This window comes from Nipponia nippon, unplaced genomic scaffold (assembly GCF_047370975.1).
Source record: "Nipponia nippon isolate SJK-2023a ecotype South Korea unplaced genomic scaffold, ASM4737097v1 scaffold_13, whole genome shotgun sequence".
NCBI lineage: Eukaryota > Metazoa > Chordata > Aves > Pelecaniformes > Threskiornithidae > Nipponia > Nipponia nippon.
In genome coordinates this window covers 15,576,643-15,587,089 of record NW_028262324.1, presented here as the reverse complement: position 1 = coordinate 15,587,089, position 10,447 = coordinate 15,576,643, and the positions used below count along the sequence as shown (strand labels likewise).

At 63.0% G+C, this 10,447-nt stretch overlaps 1 protein-coding gene across 7 annotated transcripts in view; it reads right to left on the bottom strand.

Annotated features, from left to right (window-relative positions):
* Window positions 1–998: 998 nt before the first annotated feature.
* Window positions 999–10,447, bottom strand: part of ZNF512B (zinc finger protein 512B) — a 35,085-nt gene continuing 25,636 nt past the window's right edge. For 5 of the 7 annotated variants that reach the window (XM_087750155.1, XM_087750159.1, XM_087750156.1 and 2 more), the window contains 4 exons: window positions 9,919–10,020; window positions 8,839–8,901; window positions 6,423–6,521; window positions 1,000–6,073 (listed from right to left, as the gene is read on the bottom strand). In XM_087750155.1, coding sequence (XP_087606281.1) covers window positions 5,780–6,073; window positions 6,423–6,521; window positions 8,839–8,901; window positions 9,919–10,020 — 558 coding nt within the window. In that variant the 3' untranslated portion in view covers window positions 1,000–5,779. Of the gene's footprint in view, window positions 6,074–6,422; window positions 6,522–8,838; window positions 8,902–9,918; window positions 10,021–10,447 lie in introns of all 7 variants that reach the window. The other 2 variants (XM_087750157.1, XM_087750160.1) reach the window with 1 other exon arrangement.

Below are 10,447 nucleotides of genomic sequence, written 5' to 3'. Positions count from 1 at the left end.
CACCGGGGGGTGCGGCGGGGTGCAGAGGGGTGCTGCGGGGTGCAGGAGGGTGCTGTGGGCTTGAGTGGGTGCTGTGGGGTGCAGACGGGTGCGGAGGGGGTGCAGGGGGGTGCTGTGTGGTGCTGTTGGGTGCTGTGGGCACGGGTGGGTGCTGCGAGGTGCAGGGGGGTGCTGTGGGGTGCAGGAGGGTGCTGTGGGCACGGGGAGGGTGCTGTGGGGTGCAGAGGGGTGCTGCGGGGTGCACAGGGTGCTGCGGGCATGGGGAGGTGCTGTGGGGTGCTGTCGGGTGCTGCGGGCACGGGTGGGTGCTGTGGGGTGCAGAGGGGTGCTGCGGGGTGCAGGGGGTGCTGGGGGGTGCAGGGGGTGCTGTGGGGTGCAGAGGGGTGCTGCGGGGTGCAGGAGGGTGCTGTGGGCATGGGTGGGTGCTGTGGGGGGCAGGGGGGTGCTGTGGGGTGCAGGAGGGTGCTGTGGGCATGGGTGGGTGCTGTGGGGTGCAGATGGGTGCTGCGGGGTGCAGGGGGTGCTGTGGGGTGCTGCAGGGTGCAGATGGGTGCTGTGGGGTGCAGGGGGGTGCTGTGGGGTGCAGGAGGGTGCTGTGGGCACGGGGGGGTGCTGCGGGGTGCACAGGGTGCTGTGGGCACGAGTCGGTGCAGAGGGGTGCAGATGGGTGCTGCAGGGTGCAGGGGGGTGCTTTGGGGTGCAGGCAGGTGCTGTGGACACGGGTGGGTGCTGTGGAGTGCAGGGGGGTGCTTTGGGCATGGGTGGGTGCTGTGGGGTGCAGATGGGTGCTGTGGGGTACTCATGGGTGCTTCGGGTATGGGTGGGTGCTGTGGAGTGCGGGTGGGTGGTTTGGGCACGGGTGGGTGCTGTAGGGCTCTGACTGCTGCTATGGGTGCGGGTGGGTGCGGTGGGGTGCAGATGGGTGCTGTGGGGTGCAGATGGGTGCTGTGGGCACGGGCGGGTGCGGCGGGGCAGCTGCGCAGGAGCACCCGCGCCCAAGCAGCTGAGGGGGCAGCGGGGACGGGGGTGGCCCCGGGCTCTGAAATGGGCGCTGGGTGCTGGGGAGCGGGGAGGACCCCGGGCTGCGGGCGTTGGAGGGGGCTGGTTTGACTCGGCACCGCGCTCCCTTCTCACAGCCGGGGCGCCCGGCGTTCGCGTTGGGGGGCCCAGGGCAAGCGCCATCACGCCCTCGGGGAGCCGGGGCCGCCCCTCGGGAAGCGAGGGGTTCATGGTCAGCGACGGGGAGATCGGCCCAACTCTGGCAATTGTTTGGGTTCGGTGCCAAGAAAGACGTCAGGGAGCAGAAGGGGAGCGGAACAGGATTTATTCCCACGCCGGGGGGAGCCCGGGGTACCGCAGAGCTCCCCGGCGAGGGGAGGCCCCGCGCTGGATGTGGCCCGATGCTGGGAGACGCTGGGTGCTGCCAACAGGAGGCTGGGGGGGGGTTGCCGTGGGGCTGGAGCGAGGGCAGCCGGGCCGAGCCGGTTTTGGGGGGCCGGGGGCACCGCGCAGATGACGACCGCAGCCGGGAGGTTTCCTCGGCCACCGCCGGCCGCCCGCAGAGGGAAGGACAAACCCGGCCGCTCCTGCAGCAAACCCTCCCGCCGCCCTGCAAAATAACGATGATAATAGTAAGAATAAAAAATCAATAAACATTTATTCGATACAGCTGTTTTTAATACATACAGTACATCGAGTTACCCCGCCGCGGTGCTGGGCGGCGCGGCTGTTAGGAGCTGCTGTTACAGTACTCTCCAACTGAGGATTTGTCAATGATTAACAAAAGAACAGATCGTCACAAATCGGGAGTTTCTTATAAGATAGTTTACTGTTAAAACAATTTTATTTTTTGCAAATAAACACTTTTTAATATATATATTTATATATTTATATATATGGTTACAAGTGATAAATTGAAAATTCTTTTTTTTTTTTTTTTCCATTTTCTTTTTTTCCCCAAAATACACTTATGCACTAATAACTGGCATCGACGAGAAACATTCGGATATGCCGTGGGATGGGTGTCACCAGGAGAGAAAGAAAAGAACAGAACGCTCCCAGCCTTCGCGGGCGCCCGCGCCGCGCCGCGCCGGGCCGGGGCAGCCTCGGCCCTCGCGCCCTGCCCCGGAGGGCGACCTCGCCGGCGCGGCACAGCCGACCTCACCGGCGCGCCGCGGTCGCGCCGAGGGTTTCCCGCCCGCGGCAGCTCCCCGCGACCGAAGCTTTCGGGGGCGGCTCGGTGAGGTTTGCCCGTGGGGTGGCAGCCCGCCCGGCCCCGACCCCGCGGAGGTTTTTAGCCCTTTCCCGGGGGATGCGGGCGGCGGGAGCCGCGGCCACGGTCCCCAGGTGCTGCAGAGGCGGGAGCCACCCGGGGACGCCCGGGAGCCACCCGCAGCCCCCGCCGCGCTCCGAGACCCCCCGGCTGCCACCGACCGTGAGCGGCCCCCCACGCACCCGGGGCGGCGGGGGAGACACCGCTCCCCAGCACCCCTGTCCCCTTTGCGGGGCTTCGCGTGGACCCTAGGTTATTCCCCACTGCCGCAGGGGACGGCCCTGGGCACAACCCAACGGGCACAACCCAACGGGCTCCCGCGATGCCACCGCGGCCCGTCCCTGCCAGTGCCCGTGCCGTGGGGCAGGCAGCTGCCCGTATTCCCGGTATTGCTCTGGAGCCTTGCCTGGACAAGCAGGAGACTAAAAGCTGTCTCATGGAGAAGGCGGCAGTGGGAGAACGTATTCCTCGAGTGATGGCTACTGGGGGGAAAATACCTCTTATGGGGGGAAAAAAAACCCTGGAGATTTCACTTTCTCATAAAAATTTCCATTTGACCGAGGCATTGCTTTCACAGGGGCCATAACGAGCGTCTCCCGCTCCGAGGGCGACGGGGGACAGCCCCAGCACCGGGACCGCCGTCCCCCAGACCCCAGGCCATCCCCGGGGTCCCCTCCGGTCGGTGTCGTCCCCGCTCCTGCCCCTCGCTCCTCCCAGGAGCTCGTTTGGAGACGCTCTCGTTACTGACGCAGCGGGACGGGTTTGGAGCCGGAGCCCACGATGAGCCCCCCAAGCCGGCCCTTCCCCAGGTCTCCCCTGCCCCGCGCAGCTCCCAGCCAAGCTCCTGCACTGGGGCTCACCCCCAGCCGGGAGCACACTGCTGCCTCTTAATTTAATCAATGAGAAGCCAATTAATTGTGCAGTAATGAGAATCGAGCCTGTGCTGTCCCCAGGGGGAGCGGTGGGGATTATAACATCCAAACCGGCAGCCGGAGCCAGGCGGGTCCCCCCTCACCGGGCCTGGAGCTTTGCCGGGGCCTTTCCCCCGTGGCGGGACGTGATTTGGGGATCCAGCGGCTCCCTCTATTCCTTCGCAGAGATTTCAGTACCATACTCCGTGCCAGGTCCCCAGCTCTGCCCGCTCCCCCCGGCCGCAGCCCCGGCGTGCCCCCCGAGCACCCTCCTCGGGCGCAGGGGTCCCTCCTCACCGGCCCTTCCAGCGGTTATGGCTCCGGCGAGCGGGCGCGGAGCTCTGCGGGCAGCCGGCGCCGTCCCTCGGGCTCAGCACAGCAAAACGCCATCGCCCAGGCCAGCGGCCCCGTCGTGACGAAGACCGAGACGGCTCTGAACACGCGGGTCCTACGGTTCCCTAAGCTCTCCTCCCTTCCCCGGGGAGGTAGGACGCGTACCGGTGACACCACCAAAGCACAGACTGGATTAAACGCAAGCAGGGAACGGGCTGAGCCGCAGCGACTAATTAAGCTTTCTCGCTAATTGCTTCGAAGCCTGGCGCAAGCAGCAGCGCGTTCCCTCGCCCGCAGGTGCATGCCCAGCTCGCGGCTGAGCGCGCCGGGTGATGCAGACGGTGGCATCCAGCTGCCGGGAGCCGCCGCCGGAGCGGGAGCATCGGCTCCCCGAGAAGCCACCCTGGCTTCGGGCGCCGCCGTCCCCTCCCTCCCGCCGCGGCTGCGATAACCTGCCAGGGGAGAAGGACGTTAATTCTTACTGAGCGGCTCCTCGGAGCAGGGAAATGATACCGAGCCTCCGGTGGGCGGAGGACAGGCGGTGAAAAGCAGCGAAGGAAACCGAGGGTTGAGGTGTTAATTGATTAAAGTAAAAGCCGAAGCTCTCCTCCCCCCGACGCCACCTTCCCGGCTCCTGCACAGGGGAAAAAAATTGAATTAAGGTTTTCTGTTCTGTTACCGAGAGAAAACGTGCCCGTTTCCCGAGGACCGAGGTAGCCTGGTTTTTGTCTGGAGACAGACGCATCCTGGTCCAGGGATGGTTCCCTCCAGGCCGGAGCGAGGTGTTACGACGGCATTGGTACAGACGTGGAGAAAAGCCCGGGGAAAGGGAAGAAGCAAGGGACGGCGCGGCGTGCGGGGGCTCCCTGTCCCCGAGGAGGATGGCCGGGGGCTTGGATGCACCTTGGGGGAGCCGAGACTCGCCCCACGGTGGGTGCCAGCCTGGAGGGACAAGGCGAGTGCAACGCGCCCAAAAGCAGGACCCATGATTGTCACTTGACGCTGTCCTCTCGCCCTGTCGCACGCCTCCCGTGGCTGCAGCTGGGTGACCAAAACCCCGCTCCTCCTTCCCGGGCAATCGGCACCTTTGGGACGGGGAGTGATGGGGACCCCGAATCGCCCTTTCCGCCAGCTGGACCTGCCCGCACCGGTCGGGCAGCTCGACGGCTGCCGGCCCACCCTGACCCCGGCGCTGCCATCGCGGCGTTGCCATCGCCGCTGCAGCGCTCCGTGTCCGGCTATGTTTGCAAAGACAACTCGAGCGCCGGGGCGCAGCTCCCCCATCGCTCCCCCGCCACCGTCCCACCGCGATGCTCTGCGGCGCTCACGGCATTCCCACAACTTTTGGTTAAACCCTCCAACCTGCTCCGTCCTACAGCAACCCCCTCGCCCATCGACTTCCAGGGGTGCTCGCACCTCCCGCACCCCCTCTTGCCGCCGCAGCCAGCCCCACCATCTCGGGCCGATGCTCTGCCGGCCCCGTGCCACGCTCCCTGCTCGTTCCTCTGCCTGTACCTCGCGCCGCCGAGACAAACCCCTGCGCCGAGCTGGCCGCAAAGCCGACACGCCACAGCGCCAGTCCCTGCCGAAGCACGTCCCCTCTCGGCCCAAGGCTGCGGGGAAAGCACGACCAGGACGCCCACTGCCAGACCCTGCCATCCCTCTGCCCTTGCCCGGCCGCTTGCGCGGGTCAAACATCTTTGGAAGCATCGTCCTGGGAGCAGGGATGCAGGCGCTGCCTGCACCGGGAGGCTGGAGCCCGCCGGAGGCTGCCCAGGCAGGCAGGCAGCACCGCCGCTGGCAGCCCCCCGCCCCGGCACGGAGCCGCAGAGAGACCCCGTCCAAGGGGACCCCACTGCTATTGCACTTTTCTTTCGCTCAAGCGTCACCAGTTTGGCGCAGGGGGTAAGAAGGGAAGCGCCGGGCAGGGTGGTGGGAAGGCAGCAGGGCCCCGCCAGGCAGGGGTGCGGGCAGGGCTGCGGGCAGGGGGGTATGTACATGGGCAGGGGGCAGAGAACGGTCCAGCTTGCTTGATCCTGTTTGCTTTCCAGTGTGAAACAAGGTCCGTGACTTGTTTAAAGTGGTTAATTGGTATTTTCTGTCTCTTTTTTTTTCCTTTTTTTTTTTTTTTTTTTTTTTGTAAAAAGGGGGTGAGTGGAGGGTGGGGGGGAAGGTGGGATGGGGGGGACAGAAAACCGGGAGTGACCCCCACCCTGTTACCCTGGGCTGTAAACGAATCCTCGGAGACGAGTCTCTGAGCTGCTCATTTCTCGGGCATCTTACTGGCTCCCCCCTTCCGCTGGCTCGGGGGCTTGGGGACGCGCTCGTCCCCGTCGGGGCTGCCTCGGGAGCCTTCCCAGTGCTCGAGGGTTTTCTTGTGATTAGTCTTTGCTGCCACGCTCTCTCTGCCCTTCGGGGACGTTTCTGGAGGCCTCTCCTTGGGTTTTCTCCCCCTTTTCTTCCCACTTGTGCTTTTCTTTTTCTCCTCCTTGCTGGAAGAAAGCTGTTCCCTGTTTTTCTTTTTCCGGCTGGCCTCTGCGGAGGTTCGGAACCAGTTCTGCATCCGCGGGGTGACACGGGGGTTAGTGACCATCCTGGGGCCGGCACCGGCACCGGCACGCACAGCCCATGCCGCACCTGCCCATGCCTGGACCGCCCCACGTCCCGCTGGCATCACCTCCCCAAGGACAAGCTGGCCGGTGCCGAGCAGCTGGAACTGGCCCAGGGGGTGTCAGGGACCCAAAAGGGGGACAGGGAGGTCCCCCCCAGATGTCACAGCATTGCTGATGCTGCTGGGAGCTGCCGTGCTCCACTCTTGGCAGACACGGATGGATGGAGCGGGGCAGCCCGAGGACGGGCGCGTTGGAGCAGGGACCAGCCCGGACCTGCCCCAGCCGTTTCCTTACCTCCGAGTGAGCCTTGATGATGTGGTATTTGACCCCGCTTTCCGAGCTGAACTCCTTCTGGCACAGGAGGCAGCGGTACTTGCCCACCGAGTGGTCCCCCTGCAAGACACAGCATCCTCCTGCAGCCCCAAGCAGAGCCGAAAACGCCCCGGAGGGCTGGCTTGAAGCAACAGAAAATAAATACTCATTTCTAAACCACCAGATCTCTGCCAGCCCTCGGTCCCAGGCCAGGAGCTCACAACCGCATCTTCTGCTCCGAATTTCAGCCCGTGCCCGTTGTGCCGCTGCAGCGTTGGCGGTGCCGGCTGTCGTGGCACCGGTGCCAGGCATCAAAGTGCTGAGTCCTAGGAGCTCGGAGGGCAGCGAGCGGTAGGTTTTGCTGCCTGTGCATCCCCAACACCACTTGTTACGTGACCACCGACACCGTGTGTGTCCCCGGGCGCCCGGGAAGCTGACAGGGCCAACGGCCCCATTTCCTCACTGTCAGCAGATCTGTGATCTCCTGGGACTGAACCGCCATCTAATTTATGTCCAACACTCACCTAATTTTCCTTTTACGCTGTCAGAGATGCAGCGACTGCTGGATTTCCGTCATTAGAGCCCTTGTGGGGATGACTGATCTCCCAGCTCTGCCGCAGTTCACGGCACAGGGGAGATAATGTGCTCTCTATTGACGAGGGGTTTATGGATGGGCCCCTCCAGGCGATATATTTGCTCCCTGGGAATTTCTCCATAGCTGGCTCCGTGCTGTAAATCTGGAGCTGGACAGGTCCTTCGTTTCAGGGAGAGGCAGGACGCAGGCAGGCCTGGCCCCGCTACAGGCTGGCTTCAGAAATACTCATGCAAAAATCACCTCGGTGCATCAATCCCTACCGAGGCCCGGGCGCTGCCTGGGAGCATCCTCCGCTCTCAGTAAGGCTGGATGTATTTCAACCAATTCTGCAGGATTTTACAGCAGAAATCACAGGGCAGCTCAGGAGGGGCTGTGCTTTAGGCCAGATTTGGTGGCGCATGTATCGACTGCAAAACTAAACCCTCTGTAAGGGCGAGAGTCCTGCCGACGGCAGCGCATGGGGGACACGAAGCAGCCAACTCCCCCAGCGCTGACCCCCAACACTCGGCCCCGGCTACGCCGCACTCGCTGGACCCGGAGGGTGCAGCTCAGCGGTTACAGAGACCGCTCGTGCAAACGCCTGGCTGCTTTCTGTGCACAGAACCAGCCAGAAAACGGCTCCATTTTCTCTCGGAGACGGTTTGCTGGTGGGCTGCCCGGTGCTGCAGGCTAGCAAAGGAACTGTCCTATTCTCCTGTTTGCACTTTTATCCTGCACAAATACAGCTTCTTCTGCCGGATCTCTGCAGCCCATTTTCTAAATGATCTCATTAGGGTTTGATGTTCCAGTTAGTGCTGGAGGAGTGCGGGAGTTTGTGTTTTTAATAACCACGGGGTATGTTTTGGAGCTGCCTCCTGGAAGCTCCATTCAATGGAAGCTGCAGCTGGAAACGTTTCAGGGTATAAAGCTGTACCAGCTCTTACTCAGTTCCAATTTGAGGGACCTACGCTGAGCTCTGGATCCCTCCCCCGTGGCGGCTGCAGGCCACCGGAGCTCACTGCAGCCGGCAGCGTTGCCACTCTATCGATAGAGCAAGAGGGCACCGGTCTCTGCACCGACTGGCCGCCTCTTCCAGCCTCAGCTCCATCCCCAGGAGGCACCGCATCAGCGTCTCTCCAGCTGGGGAAACTGCTGGGCTTCCAGAGGGGCTGCGGCGCTGCCCAAATCAATGGAGAAAGACCCCCGATTCCCACCTGCCTCAGAAAACGTTCAGCTTCCAATGCCCAGCGCCCTGGCTCTGAGCTGCTGCGGTCGATCCGCGGCTGCATGCGAGGTGCTGGCCACGCTGGGTAGCCAAAGGCTCACCAACAGCTTGGGGGGTGCAGAAGCCACGCTGGGCAGGGGCTGCCGTGGGACGGGGACGCTGAGGCGGGAGGACGCGAGGCAGGCGGGCTTGCTCCCACTGCCCCATCTCCGAGGCACTCGGTGTGTCAGAGATCTGGGCTCTCAGGTGAGACGTTTGCATTGCAAGACCTCTCCTCCAAGGCTGGGGCCGTAGCTAAATCCCCTCTGTCACATCTGCCCAGCTTGAGCCCCCCTGCCTTCGGCTGCCTGTGGCTGTGGGTTTGATCCTGCTCAGAAGACGGTGCTGAGTGTGAGCAGCCGGAGCAGGATGGTGCGACAACGGGCTGAGCGGTGACAACTCGATGGGCAGCGGCATGGCTGGGCCAGCCCTCCCAGCAGTCACGATCCTTTAACCCGTGCCATTGTCCCTTGGCCTGTTGCTTCCCAACAATCCTGGGGGGAGAGAAAACCCAAACCTAACCCCATCTCCGAGTTGAAGCTGTGAAAGGAGGGGCCTACCTTGTTGCAGTTGGCCAGGTGAGCTTTCAACCCCGAGACGCTGGAGTAAATGGCTTCACAGCACTGCAAGAAGAAACAAAGCAGGGTTTGCCACGATCCCCCCTCGTCTCCGTGCCTTCCGCCGTGCCGGGGCCAGGAGCCCGCTGCGCCAGCATGGCCACCGGTCCAGGCTGAGCAGCGTGAGGTTAATGCTCTGCGAGACGCGGAGGGCTCTGGTCACACGTTTCCTATTAGCGCTAATGGAAGTCATGTGGCCACATCCCTCTGCAATGGGCTGAAAAATGTCTCCCCTAAACGTCTCCATGGAAAACGTACATTTGTGAGCAGTCGGGAGGTCCTGCTGGGCTACAGGAGTTCTTGGAGCCACAGCAGACGCTTAACGGAGAAGAGAAATCACCCGGGCAGCAGCAGCATGACCAGTTTCTGAGCAACATCTTTTCAAAGTGCCTGTGTATGACATTAATTAGCCAGCGTGTCTCCCCTGGCCTTGCGGTAACGGCCTCATTCAAAAATCCCATTAGCAAGGCTTTGTTTCAGATGATAAATCAACGGCGCAGCACGAGGGTGGAGTTCACCTCCCCCCCAGCTCAGGCCGAGGCTGCACGGACACGCACCGTGTCCCGCAGGCCTTTGCCTGTCACAGGGCTTTAAAAGGAATGGCTTCGAACCAGCCCTGGCTTTACTCTGGGAAAAGCAGGTTCTCTGCATAAAAAGGCTCCCGAGCACAGAGCCTGCAGCCTTCGCCCCGTCTGGATTTCAGGAGCTCCCCGAAGGCAGCTCCAGAGCCTGAATCAGGCAACACTGAACCATCAGCCCAAGGGCACCTGGGGAGAGGGTGGCCCGGTCCCCAAGCCTGGCGGCTCGAGCACACCAGGAGGGTCCCAAAGGTGGGACACGCTTCAACCAGGCATGGCAGCAACCCCAGGGAGAGGGGGTGAAATGAGGGTCTGAGCATCACTGCTGCCTTCGTCCAGGGCCCAACGAGAACCTGGCTTTGGTGGGTTTCTGCCCCAAAAACTCCCCCCTTCCTCCTGCAGACTGAGACCAGCCGGCCTGGAGAGGAACAGAGAGGGTCCTTACGTTGTTGGGACAGTTGATGTGGCCCTTCTCCTTCACTTCATTCTTCCAGTTTTCCAGCAGCCTCGGATTGAGCTTTGGAAGCCCCGGTCGGGTGTAATTGAGCTGCAAACAATAGAAGATGATTAGCAGAGCAGCACACGCCAGTCCAGCCCTTGGTGGAGTCCTCGCTCTTCACATGGGTCTTGCCCCTCCCCTGGAGAAGCGAATCAGGGCTGAAAAGTAGTTGGGAGGCTTCCCCGGGAGATGTCATCGCCCCCCTGGGCACGGGGCAGCAGCGGGGTGGCTCTGCCCGCTGCTGTGCCACCGGCGAGGCAGCAGCCGGGCTGGGGGACGGCTGCGGGCGAGGAGCAGGGCAGGAGCCCCCGGCGCTGCAGCCACCTCCGCATGGTGCTGGCAAACGGGAGAGAGGAGGCTCCTGCTCCTGCTCCCGCTCCATCGCGGGGCCAGGCCGGGACCCTGTGTTTTTGGCGCATCGTGTCGGTGTGGCCCTTCTGCCGCGTTTCATAACTAGGAGAATAAACAACCCTGC